This window comes from Cherax quadricarinatus, unplaced genomic scaffold (assembly GCF_038502225.1).
Source record: "Cherax quadricarinatus isolate ZL_2023a unplaced genomic scaffold, ASM3850222v1 Contig1954, whole genome shotgun sequence".
Taxonomy (NCBI): Eukaryota; Metazoa; Arthropoda; class Malacostraca; order Decapoda; family Parastacidae; genus Cherax; species Cherax quadricarinatus.
The window spans coordinates 17,783-44,421 of NW_027196980.1; the positions used below are offsets into that span (position 1 = coordinate 17,783).

At 39.8% G+C, this 26,639-nt stretch overlaps 1 protein-coding gene across 1 annotated transcript in view; it reads left to right on the top strand.

Moving 5' to 3' along the window:
* The window catches only part of LOC138850929 (serine-rich adhesin for platelets-like), a gene marked incomplete at its 5' end in the record, with an annotated part of 44,979 nt that overhangs the window by 11,966 nt on the left and 6,374 nt on the right, over positions 1–26,639 (top strand). The window contains 4 exon segments of the mRNA XM_070081198.1: positions 12,297–12,376; positions 12,977–13,133; positions 17,610–18,076; positions 18,840–22,237. Coding sequence (XP_069937299.1) covers positions 12,297–12,376; positions 12,977–13,133; positions 17,610–18,076; positions 18,840–22,196 — 4,061 coding nt within the window.

A 26,639-nucleotide genomic window follows, 5' to 3' on the forward strand; every position in this document is an offset into this window, starting at 1 on the left:
TGAAACATGTTTCCTTACATGATAACTGTGAAACATGTTTCCTTACATGATAACTGTGAAACATGTTTCCTTACATGGTAACTGTGAAACATGTTTCCTTACATGATAACTGTGAAACATGTTTCTTTACATGATAACTGTGAAACATGTTTCTTTACATGATAACTGTGAAACATGTTTCCTTACATGATAACTGTGAAACATGTTTCCTTACATGGTAACTGTGAAACATGTTTCTTTACATGATAACTGTGAAACATGTTTCCTTACATGGTAACTGTGAAACATGTTTCCTTACATGATAACTGTGAAACATGTTTCCTTACATGGTAACTGTGAAACATGTTTCTTTACATGATAACTGTGAAACATGTTTCCTTACATGGTAACTGTGAAACATGTTTCTTTACATGATAACTGTGAAACATGTTCTTTCTACATAACTGTGCAGCATATTTTTCCTGCATAATTATGCAGCATGTTTCCCCTGCATAATTATGCAGCATGTTTCCCCTGCATAATTATGCAGCATGTTTCCCCTGCATAATTATGCAGCATGTTTCCCCTGCATAATTATGCAGCATGTTTCCCCTGCATAATTATGCAGCATGTTTCCCCTGCATGACTGAATAACGACAGCACTGTGCATGTCATATTTCCCTACATAATAATATAGCAGTTACCTTCATGCAAGAAGAATGTTTTGTGTAGTTGTTATGTATGTGTGTGTGTGTGTGTGTGTGTGTGTGTGTGTGTGTGTGTGTGTATGTGTGTACTCACCTAGTTGAGGTTGCAGGGTTCGAGTCCAAGCTCCTGGCCCCGCCTCTTCACTGGTCGCTACTAGGTCACTCTCCCTGAACCGTGAGCTTTATCATACCTCTGCTTAAAGCTATGTATGGATCCTGCCTCCACTACATCGCTTCCCAAACTATTCCACTTCCTGACTACTCTGTGGCTGAAGAAATACTTCCTAACATCCCTGTGATTCATCTGTGTCTTCAACTTCCAACTGTGTCCCCTTGTTGCTGTGTCCCATCTCTGGAACATCCTGTCTTTGTCCACCTTGTCAATTCCTCTCAGTATTTTGTATGTCGTTATCATGTCCCCCCTATCTCTCCTGTCCTCCAGTGTCGTCAGGTTGATTTCCCTTAACCTCTCCTCGTAGGACATACCTCTTAGCTCTGGAACTAGTCTTGTTGCAAACCTTTGCACTTTCTCTAGTTTCTTTACGTGCTTGGCTAGGTGTGGGTTCCAAACTGGTGCCGCATACTCCAATATGGGCCTAACGTACACGGTGTACAGGGTCCTGAACGATTCCTTATTAAGATGTCGGAATGCTGTTCTGAGGTTTGCTAGGCGCCCATATGCTGCAGCAGTTATTTGGTTGATGTGCGCTTCAGGAGATGTGCCTGGTGTTATACTCACCCCAAGATCTTTTTCCTTGAGTGAGGTTTGTAGTCTCTGGCCCCCTAGACTGTACTCCGTCTGCGGTCTTCTTTGCCCTTCCCCAATCTTCATGACTTTGCACTTGGTGGGGTTGAACTCCAGGAGCCAATTGCTGGACCAGGTCTGCAGCCTGTCCAGATCCCTTTGTAGTTCTGCCTGGTCTTCGATCGAATGAATTCTTCTCATCAACTTCACGTCATCTGCAAACAGGGACACTTCGGAGTCTATTCCTTCCGTCATGTCATTCACAAATACCAGAAACAGCACTGGTCCTAGGACTGACCCCTGTGGGACCCCGCTGGTCACAGGTGCCCACTCTGACACCTCGCCACGTACCATGACTCGCTGCTGTCTTCCTGACAAGTATTCCCTGATCCATTGTAGTGCCTTCCCTGTTATCCCTGCTTGGTCCTCCAGTTTTTGCACTAATCTCTTGTGTGGAACTGTGTCAAACGCCTTCTTGCAGTCCAAGAAAATGCAATCCACCCACCCCTCTCTCTCTTGTCTTACTGCTGTCACCATGTCATAGAACTCCAGTAGGTTTGTGACACAGGATTTCCCGTCCCTGAAACCATGTTGGCTGCTGTTGATGAGATCATTCCTTTCTAGGTGTTCCACCACTCTTCTCCTGATAATCTTCTCCATGACTTTGCATACTATACATGTCAGTGACACTGGTCTGTAGTTTAGTGCTTCATGTCTGTCTCCTTTTTTAAAGATTGGGACTACATTTGCTGTCTTCCATGCCTCAGGCAATCTCCCTGTTTCGATAGATGTATTGAATATTGTTGTTAGGGGTACACATAGCGCCTCTGCTCCCTCTCTCAGGACCCATGGAGAGATGTTATCCGGCCCCATTGCCTTTGAGGTATCTAGCTCACTCAGAAGCCTCTTCACTTCTTCCTCGGTTGTGTGTACTGTGTCCAGCACTTGGTGGTGTGCCCCACCTCTCCGTCTTTCTGGAGCCCCTTCTGTCTCCTCTGTGAACACTTCTTTGAATCTCTTGTTGAGTTCCTCACATACTTCACGGTCATTTCTTGTTGTCTCTCCTCCTTCTTTCCTTAGCCTGATTACCTGGTCCTTGACTGTTGTTTTCCTCCTGATGTGGCTGTATAACAGCTTCGGGTCAGATTTGGCTTTCGCTGCTATGTCGTTTTCATATTGTCGTTGGGCCTCCCTTCTTATCTGTGCATATTCATTTCTGGCTCTACGACTGCTCTCCTTATTCTCCTGGGTCCTTTGCCTTCTATATTTCTTCCATTCCCTAGCACACTTGGTTTTTGCCTCCCTGCACCTTTGGGTGAACCATGGGCTCATCCTGGCTTTTTCTTAAGAACATAAGAACATAAGAACGAAGGAACACTGCAGAAGGCCTACTGGCCCATGCGAGGCAGGTCCAAGTCCCTACCGGCTTAAGCCAATGCACCCAACCTAGTCAGGTCAGGTCACATTGACTTAAGGGAGGAACACGGCAACCGACCTGTTAGCACAAGCTATCAGGTCTAACTCACACCCACCCACATCTACTCATGTATTTATCCAACCTATTTTTAAAGCTACACAACGTTCTGGCCTCTATAACGGTACTTGGGAGTTTGTTCCACTCATCCACAACTCTATTACCAAACCAGTACTTTCCTATATCCCTCCTGAATCTGAATTTTTCCAACTTAAAACCATTGCTGCGAGTCCTGTCTAGGCTAGATATTTTCAGCACACTATTTACATCCCCTTTATTTATTCCTGTCTTCCACTTATAAACCTCAATCATATCCCCCCTAATTCTACGTCTTTCTAGAGAGTGCAGTTTCAGGGCCCTTAGTCTATCCTCATAGGGAAGGTTTCTGATACATGGGATCATCTTTGTCATCCTCCTTTGTACATTTTCCAGAGAATTTATATCCATTCTGTAATACGGTGACCAAAACTGTGCAGCATAATCTAAATGAGGCCTAACCAAGGATGTATAGAGTTGAAGAACAACCTGAGGACTCCTATTATTTATGCTTCTTGATATGAAGCCAAGGATTCTATTAGCTTTATTGCGAACACTTATGCACTGTTGTCTTGGTTTCAGATTACTGCTAACCAGAACTCCTAAATCTTTTTCGCAATCCGTAATATTAAGATCTACATTATTTAGTTTATATGTGGCATGGTTATTGTCCTGTCCAACATTTAGAACTTTGCATTTGTCTATATTAAACTGCATCTGCCACTTCTCCGACCACTGCATCAGTCTATTCAAATCTTCCTGGAGTGCTCGAATGTCCTCGTCAGAATGAATTCGACGGCCTATTTTGGTGTCATCGGCAAACTTGCCGATGTCGCTCTTTATGCCCTCATCTATGTCGTTTATGTAGATTGTGAACAGCAGGGGGCCCAACACTGACCCCTGTGGAACACCGCTCGTGACGCTTCCCCACTCTGATTTCTCCCCATTTATGCAAACTCTCTGCTGCCTATTTGTCAACCATGCCTCTATCCAGGAAAAAATTTCTCCTCCTATTCCATGTGCTTTAATTTTCCTCAATAGTCTCTGATGTGGGACCCTGTCAAAAGCCTTACTGAAGTCCATATACACAATATCATATTCATTACCATGATCTACCTCCTCAAATACCTTAGTGAAAAAAGTTAATAAATTCGTAAGGCAGGAACGCCCCTTTGTAAAACCATGCTGAGATTCGTTGATTAATTTATGCTTTTCAAGGTGGCTACGAACTGCCTCGGCAATTATTGATTCCATAAATTTTCCCACTATGGAGGTTAGGCTTATTGGTCTATAGTTCGAAGCTAAGGACCTGTCACCTGTTTTGAAAATAGGTATCACATTTGCCATTTTCCACTTATCTGGCACCATGCCAGTTTGTAGTGATATGTTGAAAAGATTAGCCAAAGGTGTGCTAAGCTCCTCTTTACATTCCTTTAGAACCCTTGCATACAGTTCATCAGGGCCTGGGGATTTGTTAGGTTTTAATTTATCTATTTGCCTAAGGACCATGTCACTTGTGACCCTAATAGTGCACAGTTTATTATCGTCCTGTTCTACATAATTTATCATTACTGGAATATCGCTGGTATCCTCCTGTGTAAAAACTGAGAGGAAGTATGTGTTAAAAATTCTACACATTTCCTTATCACTGTCAGTGAGCTGACCCGAGGAACTTTTGAGTGGGCCTATCTTGTCCCTGATCTTACTTCTGTATACCTGAAAGAATCCTTTTGGGTTAGTCTTCGATTCTCTTGCAACTTTAACCTCATAATCTCTTTTTGCTTTTCTAATTCCCTTTTTTATTTCTCTCTTTAACTGAATATATCGATTTCTTAATTGCCCCTCTCCTCTTTTGATTTGCCTATATATGCCTCTCTTTTGACCAATCAGATATTTTAATCTATTGTTCATCCATTTAGGATCATTTTTGTTTGATCTGATTTCCCTATTTGGAACATAATTTGACTGAGCAGCTAGAACTATGCCCTGGAAAGCATCATATCGGCAACCATCACCACCTACCTGACCCCTAGTCAGGTCATTCCAGTTCAGCCCACCTAAGTAATTTTTCAGTCCTATGAAATCAGCCAAGCGAAAGTCAGGGACGGAGACTTGATTGCCATTATTAGGGGAATTCCATGATATGTTAAAACTGAGTGATTTGTGATCACTCTCCCCAAGCTCATCATTAACCTCAAGATTATTAATTAGTGTTTCCCTACTGGCAAGAACCAAGTCAAGGAGGTTATTTCCCCTAGTTGGCTCTGTCACAAACTGTTTTAAAAAACAATCCTGGATCGTATCAAGAAAGTCACCCGACTCTAAATTTCCTGTCAAATTGCTCCAGTCAATCTGTCTATAGTTGAAATCTCCCATTAGCACAACATTTTCGTATGTAGATGCCTTACGAATTTCGTCCCATAGAAGTTTACTGCACTCCCTATCAAGATTTGGGGCCCTGTAAATCACACCCAAAATTAGTTTTTCTCGGCCCTCGAGAAGCTGTAACCAAACAGATTCAGTGGCTGACGCTTCTAATTTAATATCTTGTCTAACACAACAATTTAAATTGTCTCTGACATACATCGCTACTCCACCACCTTTCCTGTTGACCCTGTCAGTGTGGAATAATTTATAGCCTTGTATGTGACATTCAGAGGGCATCTCTCTATCTTTCAGATTGAGCCAGGTCTCTGTTATAGCAATAATATCTATGTTTCCTGCACTTGCAATTAATCTTAGCTCATCTATCTTATTTCTAACACTCCTGCTATTAGTATAGTAAACCTTAAGGGAGCTAGTCCCTTGCTGCCCTCTGCTGTCCCCCTTTGTTTGCTGACCTGTTCTATTGTCTTTATTTATAACTTCATGCTGAATGCCTTTTATACATTTACTGTTTCCAACCCTAGTGTTGCAACCTGCTTGTTTCCCACACACACCCATACCTCTATCTTCCATCAGTTTAAAATCATAGGCATTTCACCAATGGCCTTCTCAATCGAGTCTGCAAGTGCTACCACCCCTGCCCCAGAGAGATGAACCCCATCCCTTGCATACATATCATGTTTGCCATAAAAGTTGTTCCAGTTGTCAATGAATGGGATTGCAAGTTCCTTGCAGTATCTGTCTAGCCAGCAATTTACACCAATTGCCCTAGACAACCATTCATTTCCTACTCCCCTTCTAGGCAAGATGCTACATATGATTGGGATCCCTCCCTTAGACTTAATGAAATCTATAGCTGACCTGTACTTATCTAGCAGCTCTTCTCTCCTACCCTTCCCAATATCATTTCCACCAGCACTGAGACAGATAATGGGCTTGTTCCCATTACCTGACATGATATTATCCAGTCTGTTGACAATGTCCCCAACACCAGCTCCAGGGAAGCACACTCTATCTCTCATCTTCTTATTCCTATTACAAAAAGCACGGTCAACATATCTTACCTGAGAGTCACCAACCACAAGAATGCGCTTACCTTCATTAGCAGGGGCAGTAGTACCCTTACCTTCACTGGCCACTGAAGTACATTCATCCTGGAGAACAGAGAAGCGATTTCCTACCTTCAGATCTTCACTCTTAACTTTCCTTACTCTGATGCGCCTCCCATTACTGTGAACAACTCGCCACTTGTAGCAGGTGCTGGGCTGCACCTCACTGCTGGTAGCCGTTGCTACCTCCCCACCTACAGCCTCCTCACAGTGAGAGACAGACTGCACCTCACTGCTAGAAGCCTCATTCCCCACATCTCCAACCACCTCACACTCTCTCCCAGGCCCATTGAGGTGGACCTTCAGCCTCCTAATCTCCTCCTGGAGAAGCAAGACCTCCTCCTTCAACTCTCCAACCTCAGTTTTTAAAACACTGCAGAAGCAAGCCATGCTTTGTAACCGTCCACGCTAATCCCCAAAGCAGCTCAGGGTCTGTGACCTCACGTGACGACTGACCACGTTAATGAGCAAGGGATCTAGGTTATTGAAGTATAGGTACAAGTTACTGAAAAGGGGTTTAAATTTTTGAGAGAGTATCTAAGATATGGAGGAAGGGTCTAGAACACTGTTGAGGGTCTGTCGTAGCAGGTGAGAGGTTTAGGACACTAATGGATGGGTTTAGCCTCCCTAGAAGGCAAAATAGCAATGCGCTCAGTCCAGTGAGAGAAAACTATGGTATTACAATACATTTTTTTGACTCATCTATTGAATACTGTACATAAATATACATGGTAGAGTAGTAATGGTAAAGTAAATAAACTTATAGGTGATAATTTTCCAGGATGGACCAAACTGTCATTTTAGGCTTCTTTAAACCTTCCATGTAGTATGCTCAACTCTAACCCCTCAGCTGGAGAACTTAGGATAATTTTACAAGCACCACTTCTGTGACATGGTTGTATCAGTGGCACCAACTGTGATTGTACTGTCTCATCCCATAGCCCCAGAAACTTTCTTGGTGCATGTCTTTTCAGCCTGGTTGACCAGGCAAGCACCAGATGAACCTGGCCCAAGGCTAGGCTCTAGGAGTAGAAAAACTCTTGGAACTCATCAAAGTATATGAAAGGTACCCTTGAAGCCATAAAGTCCATGAACCCAATATAAGTCATAACAAAGTTATGACTTGGCCAGCTGGCCGAGTGGTTAATGTGTTGGCCTGTGAACTTTACAACTCACTTGCCATGGGTTCACTCTTCACCCATTTCCTGATTAGAAGTTATGTAGTACTGGTGATTTTTTTTAACAATGGCCATCTGCTGAGATAGTGATGGACAACCCCCATCTCAAAAAAAAAGGAAACACATTCACCATTATTCATTCAGGCACTGTCTTACCAGATACTATGTGCTGACATCCTGGTTCACATGACCCTCTGAACTGCAACATCCTTACCCTTCCTTTAGAGTGCAGGCATTGTACTTACCACCTCTAGGACAAAAAAAAAATTGCTTGTGTAGTGAAGTGTGTTAAAGGATGTTTGTGATGGTGCAGTTATTAATGGTGCTATCTAAGAGAATGTCTGATCACATGATAGTGTCTGTAAGATAAAGTTGATTAGTAAGTGGATGATAGTGTTTCTCAAGGATGAGAGAGACGAGAGAATAAAAGCTTTGGAAAATATAAACAAATCAGTTTGCTGTAGAATATATGCAAATGATAATGGGCAATAATGTGCTTACCTTACATACTTGAGGTTAGCATATACAGTTTAATCTTATACAGTATCTCCCTTATCTTATGAAACACTTGTCAAGCTCTTGACCATATTAAGTGACATAATAACTCTACATGACATCTCTGCTGCTTCCAGCCTCCACCTCGCTACAACATGAGTTGTGAATGTTGCAACAAAGAGAAGTTTGGAGTAGTAGAGATGCTAATCTGAAGGCAATGTGTGGTGTAAATATTATGCAGAGAATTTGTAGTTTGGGGTTTTCTCTAAACTACAAAGTCTCTGCATAATCTATACAACACATATTGCCTCAGACTCAACATCTCTACTACCTCCAAACTTCTCTTTGCTGCAACATTCACAATCCATATTGCCGGACTTGAGTCCCGGAGGTGGGAAGTGCAGTGCCTGCATTCTGAAGGAGGGGTGTTAATGTTGCAGTTTTATAACTGTAGTGTAAGCATTCCTCTGGCAAGACAGTGATGGAGTGAATGATGATCAGAGTTTTTCTTTTGGCCACCCTGCCTTGGTGGGAAACAGCTGATGTGATAAGATTGTGTTTGGATTTTTAACCCTGGAGGGTTAGCTACCCAGGATAACCCAAGAAAGACAGTGCATCATCGAGGGACTGTCTGTTTTATTTCCAATGGGGTTCTCAGTCTTCTCCCCCAGGATGTGACCCGCACCAGTCGACTAACACCCAGGTACCTACTTGCTAGGTGAACAGGACAACAGGTGTAAGGAAACGCATTGAATGTTTCCACCCCAACAGAAATCAATCCCGGATCCTCACCATGTGAAGCGAGAGCTTCAGAGATTACGAGGTACAGGGCTACTAAAAGTATTATCAAGAGGGCTGAAGAGGGGAAACCAGTGAGCTGGACTTGAGTCCTGGAGGAAGGAAGTACAGTGTCTGCACTTTAAAGGATGGGTAGACATATTTACAGTTTGAAGGGGCATCTGAACTGTAATGTTGGCATGCCTCTAGCAAGACAGTAATAGTGTGAGTGATGATGAAAGCATTTCTTCTTTTTCAGGTCACCCTACCTTGGTGGGAGACATCCGGTGTGTTAAAAAAAAAATTCTTGCTGAATATACAAGGAGAAAAATTGGATGTTTAATGAGTGAATTCCTCACCACTTGTTTATTATTCGAGCCATTACTGCATGTCCTACCTCAGTGTGTTTTAGATTGCTTGCCAGAAAGCCTACTGCTCACTTAACCCTTAAACAGTCCAAACGTATATATACGTTCACTCACGTAGCGCCCCAAATTTTTTGAGGAAAAAAAAATATTTTCTTTTAAAAGAAAAAAAGAGCATATGATACCCAGGCATGCCCAATTATTTTAATATGGCACACAGTGAGTGCACACACCCATTCTCTCATGTCTAGGTGACTCAGTCTTATTGTGGCAATGTTGAATGAATGACAAAGAAAACGTATATATACGTTTGGGGCGCTACGTGCATGAACGTATATATACATTTGGACCGTTTAAGGGCTAAGTCTTACCCCACTTGCATCCTTACCCTTCACACACTCCTAACCTTCACACATCCCTGCCTGCAATACTGTATGACCCATATTGGTTTACTGCATAATTTGATCTTCTTTTTCTTTTTCTCTTTTTCCTTCTTCTTTCTTCTTCTTCTTTCTTTCTTTCTTTCTTTCTTTCTTTCTTTCTTTCTTTCTTTCTTTCTTCTTCTTTCTTCTTCTTTCTTCTTCTTTCTTCTTCTTTCTTCTTCTTTCTTCTTCTTTCTTCTTTCTTCTTCTTTCTTCTTCTTTCTTCTTCTTTCTTCTTCTTTCTTCTTCTTTCTTCTTCTTTCTTCTTCTTTCTTCTTCTTTCTTCTTCTTTCTTTCTTCTTTCTTTCTTTCTTTCTTTCTTTCTTTCTTTCTTTCTTTCTTTCTTTCTTTCTTTCTTCTTCTTCTTCTTCTTCTTCTTCTTCTTCTTCTTCTTCTTCTTCTTCTTCTTCTTCTTCTTCTTCTTCTCCTTCTTTTTCTTTTCTTCTTCTTCTTCTTCTTCTTCTTCTTCTTCTTCTTCTTCTTCTTCTTCTTCTTCTTCTTCTTCTTCTTCTTCTTCTTATTATTATTATTATTATTATTATTATTATCAGCCACCGCCTCCTCCTCCTCCTCCTCCTCCTCCTCCTCCTCCTCCTCCGCCTCCGCCTCCCCGCCTCCTGCCTCCGCCGCCTCCTCCTCCTCCTCCTCCTCCTCCTCCTCCTCCTCCTCATACAGGGACAGATCTGTTATGAAACTAATAAAGCTTAAGCTTCAGGGCCCCAAATCCCAGAGGGGCCCCAGAAGCCACTTTAGTCCACATTGCTTAATATAACAGTTCAAGCTTGAGGGCCCCCACCCCCAAAATGTAGGTCCATCACTATATACATATGCCATCACAGTACTGAATGATCAACTAGACTATTCATAGATAAGATGGTCTGGTATGCAAGTTTATCAGATAGAATTATTTACTCAGTAATATGATAATTGTAATCTAAAGATACAGGGAACTATTGCACTAATATATCACTGTTCAACTAGGGCAGTACACTGAGAAGGGTAATATTCCTATAAGGGCAATATTTGCACCCCTCTGCATCTTACCCCAGCATAATCTATCACCATTCATAGAGTTTTATGTTCAATTAAATTTTTTCAAAATCAAAAGATGAGAAGAGAAACCAGACACAAAGACAATTTTTTATCTTACATAGCATTTTGCTTGGGATAAACTTTATAAAATGGTTATAGTGGAAGGTTAGTTAAGGAAAGATCCACTTTGTCACCATGGGAAGGTACAGTACTACTGGCTAGAGGAAAACTGACTATAATGACCAAAAGGTGTTCCATAGCTCAGTTGGTAGCACACTCAGCTCACACTCTGGGGTCCCTGGTTTGATCCCCGGTTCGAGTGGAAACATTGGGCATGTTATGCATGATGTTACGCATGATGTCCATGTTCACCTAGCAGTAATTAGGTACTTGGATGTTAGCTGATTGGTGTGGGCTGCATCCTATACCTATACCTACCAGGAGGGTTTCGAGGGTCAACGCCCTGTGGCTCAGTCTGAGACCAGGCCTCATGGTGGCTCAGGGTCTGATCAACCAGGCTGTTACCACTGGCCATACACAAACTGACTTACGAACCACAACCTGGCTGGTCAGGTACTGACTGTAGGTGCCTGTCCAGTGCCTTCTTGAAGACAGCCAGGGGTCTATTGGTAATCCCCTCCCCCTTATGTATGCTGGGAGACAGTTGAACAGTCTTGGGCCCCTGACACTTATTGTGTCGTCTCTCAGTGTATTCGTGGTGCTCCTGCTTTTCATTGAGGGAATGTTGCATCTCCTGCCGAGTCTTTTTTCTTTCATAGGGAGTGATTTTTGTGTGCAAGTTTGGCACCAATCCTTCTAGAATTTTCCAAGTGTATATTATCATGTATTTTTTCTAGCCTGCATTCCAGGGAATACAAATCAAGGGACTTCAACCATTTCTAATAGTTTAGATGCTTTATCATATTTATGTGTGCACCGTGAAAGTTCTTTGTACGCTATCCAGGTCAGCAATTTTGCCTGCCTTGAAGGGGGCAGTTAATGTCCTGGGAACAAAATTAACCTAATTTGCTTGAAATTCTCTGCATAACCAGGGCTTTTATATAGTACAGTACTGTATGTCATTCATGTCAGCCAGGTATGTCTGTGTAAAGTGTATATGTGCTTGTAGAAATAAAGATTATTATTATTATTATTATTATTATTATTATTATTATTATTATTATTATTAAAATAAGCATAGTTCTTCTCTTACTTCACTATCCAGTCTTTATTTTTTTTTAACGTGTTGTCCAATGCCCATCGTGGAAGGGTAACACAAAAAGAAACGCTTTCACCATCACTCACTTTCACTGCCATAGGCCTGCAAATACAACAGTTTACAGTCCTCTAAACAGCAAACATCCCAAACTCTTCACCATTCAGTCTTATTTCCCGAGAATGCCTTGTATAATGTCTTTCTATAAAGTTCATAGTTTATTTAATGCAGTTATCCTAATTGTATAATATATTGTACTCCACCTTATAGAAATAAAATTTGTCTGTTGCATAATTATGGACTGTATTTCATGAAACAGGAGCCATTACACATCATAGGAAGTGGACTTCAGAAAAACCTTAAAAGCAATAGTGAGGCAACTTTACATCAATTGAAATACTCAAGTGGAGACTTTCCCAGCCCAGTGACTGGAAGGATGAACTTAGAGATATTCAGGTAATTACATTGTTAGTTAGTTACTCCCACATTACCATTTCTTGGAAAGTTAAGTTGTAAGCCAAGTTTTTTAAGAGTTAATGGCACATTAATTAAGTTCAGTTACATATTGAGTATTATGCAGATAACCACTATGCATAGGAGAAGGACTTATGATGACATTTTGGTCCGACTTGGACCATTAACTAGTCATGCACTCTGTGTGACTACAGGCGTCCTCGACTTACGATGGTTTGACTGACGATATGGTTTCAATTACTTTGGATATGAAGCTTGAGATAATTACCCAGCATGAAGGCAACAAATCCATAACTTGTATTTAATTACTTTTAAAGGCTGGTATTTAGTTAGCTAATAGTAAATATTTGTTTATTTATTAGTGACATATTTATCATATATTCATATTCGACTTACAATATTTTTGAAATATAATAGGTTTGTTGGAACATAACCCCATCATAAGTTGACAGCCACCTGTAGTTAATGGTCCAAGTCGGACAGAAATGTCATGATAAGTTTCTCTCTTCTATGTGTGGGTTATTTGTGTATTGGTCCAGTTATGGTATTATGACTTTTTGTTCGTCAAATAAACACTTGCAGGCTGCGCGTGTGGAACGAGAAGTAGCCAGATTCCAAAGAACTATCAACGAGACTCAGCGGAGGTGGGAAGAAAACTACGCGCGTCATGCTCCTCGAAGTGTCCATGCTAATGGACAGTCTGACAGCTCCACAGAAGTTCTTCATAATCCACGTGTTGGTATGTTCTACTTGAGATCAAAAGATTTAACAAGAACTGACATTTTTTCCTCAAATATCATCTTTTACATTGATCCCCAAAAGTCTATTAGATCATCCTGGAGTGCTCTAATGTTCTCATTAGAATGAATTGGATGGCCTGTTTTGGTGTCATCAGCAAATTTGCTTATGTTTTCATTTTACAATTAGTAATTTATGCTCCCAGCATTTTAGTCGCCTCTTACGACACATGACTTATTGAGGAAGGATTCTTCTCCACCTTCCCATGGATTTGCTTATTATTATATATAATATTTGAGTGGAGCTATGATCTTAGTGTACTCTTGTCTCAAAAGATACAGAAGTTATAAGACTCAACCCTTGCAGCCATGCATATAGGTGAGTATCTACATATGATTGATTTTTAGAGTTTTCATTTCACAGCCCAACCTAAAACTCAGCTTCCTTTGCTGACTGTGATCAATCAGGCTGTTACTGTTAACAGTCTGCAGGCCCACATAGTCATCACTACCCAGCTGATCAAGCATTTTCAGATGATGGTGCTCGTTTCCTCTTGAAACATTTTACCTTCACATTGGCAACATTTCCACTATCTGCTTTTAAGAAGTTGAGCTGTCATGGATTCAGGTGTTGACACGGTGTTCTTTAAATGTTCATTTGACACCCCTATAGTACAGACAGGCTCCACTTAGGTTAGGTTCCTGGCTACTGCTGTAAAGTGAAACTTAGCCTTTTTTCATTTTCAAATAAAACCCTGACAGCATGTTTACTCTATCATATATTAACCCTTTCACTATCGAGACCCTTGCTCACAAACTTTCTCTCAGTGTCGAAGAATTTTCAAAAAAATAAAAAAAATATTTTTTCTTATGAAATGATAGAGAATCCTTTCCCAGTGGTAATGACACCAAAAGTACGAAATTTGATGGAAAACTTATGGAATTACGCTCTCGTGAAGTTAGGGGTCTCGATGATATTTACGCATTAGCAATTTTGCCCACTTTGAGCCCTTTTTTCGGCCAATTTCATTGTTCCAGTCAGCCAAACTCAAGTTTTTTCTGTTGAATGAGTACAAGAAACTGCTCATTTACCAATTTCAATTGCCCAATAAAGTGTTCAGAAATTGGTAATCTGGCCAGTTTCGTACACAATTCAAGTAAGGCCAATTTCAAAATAGGGTCCAAAATTAACAATACAAACATTCCCAGCACTAAAATAACATTTTCTCTGTTCATTAGTCACATCTCCAGGCTCCTCTTATATTATGCTTGCTTTCCATTTTGAATTTTTATTCACACAAAAAAATAGAAGATTTACTGTTATGCAGACTACTGCATTATTGTAAAAGTGGTATAAATAATATCAGTGCATTTGTGAAAGCATATTGGGCCCATCAGTTGACGTGTATTGGAAGCGTGACTTGATTTGTACATCGGCAAAAATCTGAACATCGGCAAAAATTTAATATTTCCGCAGCTCTGAGCTCAATTTCAAGATACTTTTAATCCATAAACCATTCAAAATCATCTCAATTTCTGTAATGCATCTTCCATTCTATCAAATGAGACCAAGAAAATGAGAATACAGCCATAAATACAACACAAAAATACACCCCAAAGTCAGTGTTTTAAACCAAAAACATGGTCGGAGTTTTTTTTTCCTCACAATGCACTGCATGCTGCAGGATTTTTCTTATACTGCGCACACTGACCACTCAGATCCATTCTCTCATATGTAGGCCTACCAGCTTTCTTGTGCAAGATTGGAAGCCGCTAGAATTTTGGTGTAATATTACGGGACCGACAGTTGTTTGCAAGCCATAATATTATTCAAATTCAAATTCAAAGTTTATTCTCTATAAGGATTACAATGCTGAGTGACCGACAGTGGTTTGCAAGCCATAATATTATGGGACTGACAGTGGTTTGCAAGCCATAATATTATGGGACTGACAGTGGTTTGCAAGCCATAATATTACGGGACTGACAGTGGTTTGCAAGCCATAATATTACGGGACCGACAGTGGTTTGCAAGCCATAATATTATGGGACTGACAGTGGTTTGCAAGCCATAATATTATGGGACTGACAGTGGTTTGCAAGCCATAATATTACGGGACCGACAGTGGTTTGCAAGCCATAATATTACGGGACTGACAGTGGTTTGCGAGCCATAATATTACGGGACCGACAGTGGTTTGCAAGCCATAATATTATGGGACTGACAGTGGTTTGCAAGCCATAATATTATGGGACTGACAGTGGTTTGCAAGCCATAATATTATGGGACTGACAGTGGTTTGCAAGCCATAATATTATGGGACTGACAGTGGTTTGCAAGCCATAATATTATGGGACTGACAGTGGTTTGCAAGCCATAATATTACGGGACCGACAGTGGTTTGCAAGCCATAATATTACGGGACCGACAGTGGTTTGCAAGCCATAATATTATGGGACCGACAGTTGTTTGCAAGCCATAATATTATTCAAATTCAAATTCAAATTCAAAGTTTATTCTCTATAAGGATTACAATGCTGAGTGACCGACAGTGGTTTGCAAGCCATAATATTATGGGACTGACAGTGGCTTGCAAGCCATAATATTACGGGACTGACAGTGGTTTGCGTGCCATAATATTACGGGACCGACAGTGGTTTGCAAGCCATAATATTATGGGACTGACAGTGGTTTGCAAGCCATAATATTATGGGACTGACAGTGGTTTGCAAGCCATAATATTATGGGACTGACAGTGGTTTGCAAGCCATAATATTATGGGACTGACAGTGGTTTGCAAGCCATAATATTACGGGACCGACGGTGGTTTGCAAGCCATAATATTATGGGACTGACAGTGGTTTGCAAGCCATAATATTATGGGACTGACAGTGGTTTGCAAGCCATAATATTACGGGACCGACAGTGGTTTGCAAGCCATAATATTATGGGACTGACAGTGGTTTGCAAGCCATAATATTATGGGACTGACAGTGGTTTGCAAGCCATAATATTACGGGACCGACAGTGGTTTGCAAGCCATAATATTATGGGACCGACAGTGGTTTGCAAGCCATAATATTATGGGACCGACAGTGGTTTGCAAGCCATAATATTACGGGACCGACAGTGGTTTGCAAGCCATAATATTATGGGACTGACAGTGGTTTGCAAGCCATAATATTATGGGACCGACAGTGGTTTGCAAGCCATAATATTATGGGACTGACAGTGGTTTGCAAGCCATAATATTATGGGACTGACAGTGGTTTGCAAGCCATAATATTACGGGACCGACAGTGGTTTGCAAGCCATAATATTATGGGACCGACAGTGGTTTGCAAGCCATAATATTATGGGACCGACAGTGGTTTGCAAGCCATAATATTATGGGACTGACAGTGAAAGGGTTAAGTGAGCAATAGAACTAGGTTTAAAAAATGCATATACAGTACACACATTATTTACCTTAAAATATTTTCATCCTTGTAATGAGTGGTGAATATATGTATTGTAGGAAGTCTGAACAAATGAAGAGTGTGTATAATTGAAAGCCACTGCAGTTGCAAAATGTCATAAAGTGAAGAGCTGCAAAGTGGGGCCTGCCTGTTTTTATTTTTAGCTTTACGTATTCTACATTTTATCTCATCTCTCTCACACTATTAAGTTGATATCATGGAGTGCAGATTGAAGACCTGACCCATCAGTATTTTTCCCCAGAAGGGAGGCACATTACCTTGATGCCTGTGAGGGGTTCTTGATACAAGTAACTGGACTTATCTTACCCTGTCTTGGACTGAACCTACTTGCCTCCCCAGGCACTGTATAATGTAATAATGTTGGTAGAACTACTAACAGTATCTTAGATAAAAGTACATGTGCCACTAACGCAACATTTTGTTAAGCTTTGTCAAGACTTGACAAAGCTCCTGGACAGCAAAACATTGCCACAATAAATTATCACATGAGCTGCACATGTATTCTTTTACCTAACATACTGCATATGTAATGTGTATGGGTTTAGTGTTTCCCATTGATAAAAATATATGATTTTCCATTCACAGGTATGCATATTTATCAGGTAACTTTTTCTTCTCTATTCTTGAGAGTGCTTTAAGGCATTCCCAGTAGTTTAGGTGTTTTATTAATTCTCTATGTTAATCACTTATTGTAATATTTCTGCAAAAACTTTTAAGAATTAACAAAAAAAGGCACAATACCATGACTGGAGCGATACACAAATAACCCGCACATAGAAGAGAGGAGCTTACGATGACATTTCGGTCCGACTTCGACCACTTACAAAGTCACACTGAGTGACTTTGTAAATGGTCCAAGTTGGACCGTAACATCGTCTTAAGCTCCTCTCTTCTATATGTGGGTTATTTGTGTACTTTTAAGAATTGAAAATTTACTGTAATATTTCCACAAACACTTTTAAGAAATGAAAATTTATTACCTTTCCTATCACTTTCAGATGCATACTTGGTTCCCCGTCGCCATGACCTCTGGCGGACTGTGAGTGAAGACACTATCGCAGTACAACCAAGGGATAGAACAGTTCTGCAGCCACTTTTGAGGCACACAAGTGCTGATAACCTGCAGCCCTCTGCTAAAGTTTCAAACCTACACAACCTGGGCTCAGTTCCCCTTCATAACATGAGCAGTATGAATTCAGTGGGCAGCATGAGCAATATTAATATAAACAGCTTAACTGGCCTAGGCAAACGTACTAATTACCAGCACCACTCAAAATTTGGAAGATCAGTAGAGAGTGTGAGTACATATAGTGAGGGAGATAGCCATGGTGAAGGATTGGACAGTGATGCATCTATACGCACACCAGAGGAAGTACCTGCTCTTCCTTCAGTCAGGAAACTGGCCTCCAAGTTTGACCTGGCCAGCCAGGAACGAGTCAATGATTTAGACAAACATGGGAAGGCTGTAAGTATTCATTGTAATTTTCACTGTATTGATTTCACAATGGTACAGTATGTATATAAACATAAAATACACATAAATTATATACAGTACAGTGGAACCTCGGTTTTTGTGATTAATCAGTTCAGAAAAGTCTGATGATAAACTGAATCGCACAAAAACTGAAGCAATGTTTCTCATAAGAAATAAAGGGTATCTTGGTACAGACCTGCAATCAACTTCGACAACCTCTACTAGTGAGAACGGCTGGATTTGAGAGGGACCTGACCTCCCAACATCTGCGTTCTTACTTCTACTAGTGACCTTCGTCTCACCTCCTGGCGCTATATAAGGCTCCAACCTCAAAACTTTAAGGATGATGAACTGATTACATCATCTTCAAGTCTCTTCTGCTTCTATCAACTTTTCTGTACTCGACTGAAGAAGCCTACTGTGTAGGCGAAACGTTTCGAAATAAAGATACCTAACTGTTGCATATGTGTCTTACCTAACAACCTGTCGGTATTTTATACCATTTTAATGTTCAATTCATTCCAGACACCCAAAAATATTAAAAAAAAAAAAACATTTTATAGAGAATAACTCTAATTTTATATACAAACTAGGGCATACAAAAACTGAGGTTCCACTGTACAGTATTTAAGCAATGGTATTAATTATATAATACAATGACTATTAATCATAATTCTTTACTTTTAAGTTATTGAATTATCATAAAGTATACTGCATTAACAGATGTGAAAATTAACTTGTACTTTATTAACAGAATTCTCTTTCATTCTATGGAAAGAAGAACATCTTCATGATTGAGAAGTCAGCACCAAGTGACCAACCATACAGTCGTAGCTTCATCAACAACCTTAACAAGCGAACAGAGAAGCCATATGTTGTTAAAGAGGTAAGGTCTTTGGCTAGTGGTGAAGGTTCCCGTCCTTCTCCTGAGACTGACATGTATGAGAGTGATGTGGACAGCACTGAATTTGATGATGAGGCAACAGTAACCAGCCTTAGTCTACCACCAACTCCTGGCTCACTTAGTGATAAGCACAGCTTAAGTAACTCCAGCCTCATAGACACTGACTCCTGCTTTTCAACGGACTGTAGGGACTCAAATGTGACTACTTCATATGACCAGTCTAGTAATAAAACTATTTTTGGAGTAACTCTCCGTAAGACAACCACAAATCCTTATGGCAGCTTTGATAAAAGGAAGCAAACATCACTTTCCAGCATTTCTTCTGTGGAGGAAGTGCAGAGAGCATCTTCTAGAGTGAGCAGCCACAACAACAGACACTCATGGAATACCAGCACAGATGATCTGGAAAGGGAAGTGACTCCATCTGACTGTGACTCAGATGCATCTAATAGAAAATTCTATTATGGAAGCATGTCAGATCTATCCAATGAGGAGTCTGTCAAATTAAAAGATCAAAAACAGTTCCATAGTTCATTTGATTTATCTTCAATTTCAAGATCATTAGAAACAGAGCACTGTGTAGGACCTCTTCAGGTGAATACAAAAGGAATTAAACAAAGAGAAACAATTCAGCAAAAGAACAAGCAGGCAGGCACAGCAAGTGTTTGCTTATTGTCTGGTTCAGCCTTTGCACCGAAAGGAAAACGAAGAATGAGTGACTTCCTAAATAGCTATGTAGGACATAAATCGATACACGATTTGAACCGAATAGATGAAAAAACAGAAGAGGATACAAATAACCAGAGATACAGAGTTGCTTATAAGACACAAAGTCATTCAGTTTCAGACCTTCCAAAAGAACCCCTTAAGAAGAATGATGCATTGAAGAGATCAGTGAGGGAAGACACATCTAAGAGATCAGTGAGTGAAGATACATCTAAGAGATCAGTGAGTGAAGATACATCTAAGAGATCAGTGAGGGAAGACACATCTAAGAGATCAGTGAGGGAAGACACATCTAAGAGATCAGTGAGTGAAGATACATCTAAGAGATCAGTGAGTGAAGATACATCTGAGAGATCAGTGAGTGAAGATACATCTAAGAGATCAGTGAGGGAAGACACATCTAAGAGATCAGTGAGGGAAGACACATCTAAGAGATCAGTGAGTGAAGATACATCTGAGAGATCAGTGAGTGAAGATACATCTAAGAGATCAGTGAGTGAAGATACATCTGAGAGATCAGTGAATGAAGATGCATCTAAGAGATCAGTGGGTGAAGATACATCTAAGAGTGAAGATACATGTAAGAAATCAGAGAGTGAAGATACATATACCAAACCAGAGACTGAAGGATCATTCAAAGGTATAGATAAGAATGCTTCAGGACAGGAAAATAACAATGACATCCAAGTCAGACTCAAGGAACCGAAAAATAAGACAGTGTCAGAAGTAAATGGAATTACACAACAACCATTCCTTAATTATTTGGAAAAAGCAGAAAGTTCACTCCAAACATCAGGCCAAGATACCTTAGATTCATTTGCTTTTGTCAGTCAGGAGTCAGTTGATAGTAGTAAAGCCGTAAATTCCTCTGACAGTCAATCTCTTGAACTGTCCCAAATGTCCAATGCAGATGTTTGGGATGGCGCATCTTTTATACACACCTCAGATGATACAAATACCGGTACATTGATCAAATCCACAGACAATGATCAATTTAAAATAGATTTAAATGAGGCTTATATTTCAACTTTTTACAATCAGCTGGTGGTAGATAATTCTCAGTCATTAACAAAGTCAACTGTTGATACACTCCCTGTTGGAGATTCCCCCGTAACACTTAGTAAAGGAGGTAAGGAAGAAACAGTCATTAGCACAACAAATGTGCATCCTGTACAAAAACGCAGGTCCATTGGGGACTTCTTAAAGGGGTACACAAATATAAGTTCCCTGGATGAAAAAACCGCTTTTAATAAAGTAACAATTCCTAAAAATGCCAACACAGAAACAAACTTGACCCTCATAGCTGTTTCTGACAGTAATGTTAACATGCAGCCACAAGATCAGAGTGTTCCAGCATCTGGGGCCAATGTTCCAGCATCCAGGGCTGGTGTTCCAACATCCAGAGCCAGTGTTCCAGCATCCCGAGCCAGTGTTCCATCTGGGGCCAGTGTTCAAAATGTAGTAATGCAAAATGCAAAACAGTCACCTATCTCTAGTAAAGAGTCTACAAATATGACAAACAAAAATCATAACCATAATGAATCCACAGAGCCCCAGCACCTAGGCAATGAGATTCAAACCCCCAAAAATAATCATCCCGATGAAAAATTTTCTTATACCACAGACAAGTGTACAGTTATTACTCTGTCAGGCAAGGAGCCATCATTATCAGATGCTTCTTCATCAGTATACCATGCAAATATTATATATGTTGGAGACAATATGAAAAATAATCATGGTAAAAATACTGTCCAAAGCAGCACTTTGGACAAAGCTAGTAAAAATACCAGTGATATGGATCCTGTTAGTATGCACACAAATATCTCATCTATTAAAGACAGTGTTGATGTGACAGCACATCACTCTCAGTCAGAACATAAATTTGTCTCACAATCTGTGAAGCCTGTTGTGGCTGGAAAGAATCCAGTAGTTAATGATAAAAAATTAGATCATTCACAAGACTTATTACAAGTTAATGATGTTAGGAAAGATGATAATCAAAGTTCTACAGGACCCTATGTGACAGTAATAGCAGTGAGTGATCTATCAGACAGCTCCCTTCCTTCATACAAGGCTAATGTTACTTCATCTTCTGAAAATTCAAGCGATGATGAACTCTTGCTAGATGATCCTGTTGCCCTCGCTAGAATGATAGTCCACAACTCTCGTATAGGCAACAGTAACAGCAAAAATCTTAGAGGGTTAAAGAAAATAGACCTAACAAAGGCATCAGTTCCAGCTAATTCTCCGTTTTCCCCATTGAGATCAAAATCGAGTAGTTTAATATGTGATTCAAGTGTTGTTGACAACGTCCCACAAAAGAAGCATGTAGGTCCTAGAGACTCTTGTGATGAAGGTGTACACTCTCAGTTGAGTGATATAGAAGTGGCTTCCTCAGGCACTTCCATGGAGTCTAAGTCACTTGGTAGTTTGGAGACCTGCGGCGAAGATGGACACGATGCCATGGTACAGTGCAGCTAATGTGCACATGTGCATGAATCAAAATGGGTTCACAGAATGAGGTATTATCTTGGATTTTATCATTGTGGGGTTTGCTTTCTTGTGGCTAGTTTCTTTCAGACACCAGAAAATTAGTTTTATCTTGAGTTACTACATTACAGTTTACTCTACACCTAATAATATACTGTACTTGCATATTGTGGCATTGTTGTGTGTACAATCACTAGTTTGCTTTTTAATTTGTGTGTTGTACACCCATATTGATTCTTTGCTTCATCATTTGTTCAGGACATTGCTTCAGTTGTATTCATATACAGTATTTAAATGCATTTTTGTTTTACACGAATCTGCCTCCCTTCTCTGAATTTATAGTCTGTTTTATAATACGTATCTTGATTTGTGATTTTGTTTGGTCCCACTTTATTTTTTTTTTTATTTTGTGTGCCATCTACTTCATTATTTTATTTTGTTTTCCTTTCTGGCTTATTTAAATCTCTGGCAAGTCTCTTCCTATATTAGTTCCTACATTGGTTCTCTTCCTATATTAGTTCTTATATTGGTTCTCTTCCTATATTAGTTCCTATATTGGTTCTCTTCCTATATTAGTTCCTAAATTGGTTCTCTTCCTATATTAGCTCCTACATTGGTTCTCTTCCTATATTACTTCTTACATTGGTTCTCTTCCTATATTAGTTCCTATATTGGTTCTGTTCTTATATTAGTTCCTATATTGGTTCTCTTCCTATATTAATTACAAGTAATTTCTTATTTTTCTTGACTCCAGGACATTAGATTAAACTATTTATTTTTTTTATTATCACACTGGCCGATTCCCACCAAGGCAGGGTGGCCCGAAAAAGAAAAACTTTCACCACCATTCACTCCATCACTGTCTTGCCAGAAGGGTGCTTTACACTACAGTTTTTAAACTGCAACATTAACACCCCTCCTTCAGAGTGCAGGCACTGTACTTCCCATCTCCAGGACTCAAGTCCGGCCTGCCGGTTTCCCTGAATCCCTTCATAAATGTTACTTTGCTCACACTCCAACAGCACGTCAAGTATTAAAAACCATTTGTCTCCATTCACTCCTATCAAACACGCTCACGCATACCTGCTGGAAGTCCAAGCCCATCGCACACAAAACCTCCTTTACCCCCTCCCTCCAACCTTTCCTAGGCCGACCCCTACCCCGCCTTCCTTCCACTACAGACTGATACACTCTTGAAGTTATTCTGTTTCGCTCCATTCTCTCCACATGTCCGAACCACCTCAACAACCCTTCCTCAGCCCTCTGGACAACAGTTTTGGTAATCCCGCATCTCCTCCTAACTTCCAAACTACGAATTCTCTGCATTATATTCACACCACACATTGCTCTCAGACATGACATCTCCACTGCCTCCAGCCTTCTCCTCGCTGCAACATTCATCACCCATGCTTCACACCCATATAAGAGCGTTGGTAAAACTATACTCTCATACATTCCCCTCTTTGCCTCCAAGGACAAAGTTCTTTGTCTCCACAGACTCCTAAGTGCACCACTCACCCTTTTCCCCTCATCAATTCTATGATTCACCTCATCTTTCATAGACCCATCCGCTGACATGTCCACTCCCAAATATCTGAATACATTCACCTCCTCCATACTCTCTCCCTCCAATCTGATATCCAATCTTTCATCACCTAATCTTTTTGTTATCCTCATAACCTTACTCTTTCCTGTATTCACTTTCAATTTTCTTCTTTTGCACACCCTACCAAATTCATCCACCAATCTCTGCAACTTCTCTTCAGAATCTCCCAAGAGCACAGTGTCATCAGCAAAGAGCAACTGTGACAACTCCCACTTTATGTGTGATTCTTTATCTTTTAACTCCACGCCTCTTGCTATTATTTAGTTTTTCTTTTCTGTTTTATAATATAATGATTCTATTTTCATGTGTTGTAGGACTCGTATACTTTTTTTTATACTGTTTCATTACCTTTTAATCTTTTATTCCTTATATTCTTACCACTTTTTTCTTTTCCCTTCCCATATTCATATTTTATGCAAGACATTTTTAATGGGTCATGGTTGCTCTTTCCCTGTGGGTTGAGATGCAGTACTTCTTTTTTTTTTAACATATTGGCTGTCTTCCACTGAGGTAGGGCAACCCCAAAAAAAGAAACACTTTCACCATCATTCACACTTTCACCGTCTTTCCAGAGGCACACAGATATGACAGTGTAGATGTCACTCCTTTAGAGTGCAGGCATTGTACTTCCCACCTCCAGGACTCAATTTAGGACTATACTCAGTACTTGATACTCAGAAATCACCTCATCTCTCAATAACAATCAGTAATTGTACTACCTCATATTAATAATAGAGTAAACAAACTTAATTACAAACTTAAAAATGTATGTTTGTATCATAAATTGAACTACCTCTTATTAATAATAGAGTAAAATACTAAATATTTTTAATCTACCACTGTTCCACTACCACTACTTAAGTAGTCTTTCAGTGCAGGTTAAGTCTGCCTGAAATGCCTCGACATGATGGTGGCTTCTTTGTACCAATCATATTATGAAATGTAAAGACATATTGTAACCTCAGCAAAGTTTTGATTTGATTTGATTTTGAAGTTTGACTAACTGAACTTTGTATAGTACAGTCCAGTCTCCAGCTGTTATCCAAATCAAGGTCAGAATTTATTATGCGAACATAATTTTGTTGCAGTTTTTGAAATGTAGTAGCGGCTTGCCTCTAGCAAGACAGTGATGGAGCGAGTGATGATGAAAGTGCTTCTTCTTTTTTTTCAGGTCACCCTGCCTTGGTGGGAAATGGCCAAAGTATTAAAAAAAAAAATTATTTGTGGATTCTAGATTTTCAGGTCTCAAGGAAAATGACTCTCATGAATTTGGGGATCTGGCTGTACTGTAAATACTTTTAAATCTTGTACTGATAGTGTGTTTCCTTGTCACCCAAGTCATGTCCTTAACCTTTTCAGGGTCGCAACCCGTGCTCTCAAACTTGCTCTCGGGGTTGCAAAATTAAAAAAAGAAAAAAATTTTTTGTTATGAAATGGTGGAGAATCTTTTTCTGAAAATAATAAAACAAAAAGTAAAAGAATTTGAGGGAAAACTGACAAAATTATGCTCTTGTGAATTTTGCTGCGTTAGCAATATTTACAATTCAGCGATTTCATGCATTTTGAGTCTGATCTTAGGCCAATTTAATTGTTTCAGTTGACCAAATTCTTAGCCACTTTCCTAGTATGTCTTCCATTCTGTTGACTGAGTACAAGAAATTACCCATTCATCTATTTAAACTACCCAATAAAGTGATTAGAAATTGGTAATTTGGCCAATTTCACACAAAAGTCAAGAAATGCCAGTCTCAAAATATGGTCCATAACAAACACTGCAGACATTCCTGGCACTAAAATAATATTTTTTCTCTGTTCATTAGTCACATCTCCAGGCCCCTCCTATATTACGCTTGCTTTTTATTTTGAGTTTTTATTTACACAAAAAATAGATTTACACAGACTACTGCATTATTGTAATTATTGTATAAATAATGTCAGTGCATTCCTAAATGTGTATTAGACTGGCCAGTTGGATGCGTATCGGACAAGTGATGTCATTAGTGTACTCTGGAATAATGGTAAAAATCGAACATTTTTGCTATTTTGAGCTCAGTTTCAAGCTACTTTTAGTCTGGAAACCGATCAAAATCATTTCTATTTCTGAAATATATCTTCCATTCTATCAAGTGAGACCAAGAAACAGAGACTGCAACCATAAAATCCATACGAAAATACACCGTAAAATTGCTGTTTTAACCCTTTGACTGTCGCAACCCCCAATCCTGAGGTGTCTCCTGGTGTCGCAAAATTTAAAAAAAAAAAAATTATTTTTTCTTATGAAATGATAGAGAATCTTTTCCCGATTGTAATGACGCCAAACAAACGAAATTTGATGGAAAACTGACGGAATTATGCTCTCGCAAAGTTAGTGACCTCGGCGCTGTTTACAAATCGGCGATTTCGCCCACTTTGAGCCCTATTTTCGGCTAATTCCATTGTTCCAGTTGCCCAAACTCATAGCTATTTCTTTAGAACTCCATTTTTTCTATCGATTGAGTATAAGAAACTGCCCATTTACCGATTTCAACTACCCAATAAGGTGGTCAGATATTTGCAATTTGGCCAGTTTCACGAAAATTAAAAAAATATGACAATTTCAAAATAGGGTCTAGAATGAACAATGCAGACATTCCTGGCTCTAAAATAACATTTTCTTTGCTCACCAGTCATGTCTCCAGGCCCCTCTGATATTACTCTTGCTTTCTATTTTGAATTTTTATTCAAACAAAAAATAAAAGACTTACTATTATGCAGACTACTGCAATACTGTAATAATTGTATAAATAACATCAACCCATTCATGACTGCATATTAGAATGGCTAGTTGG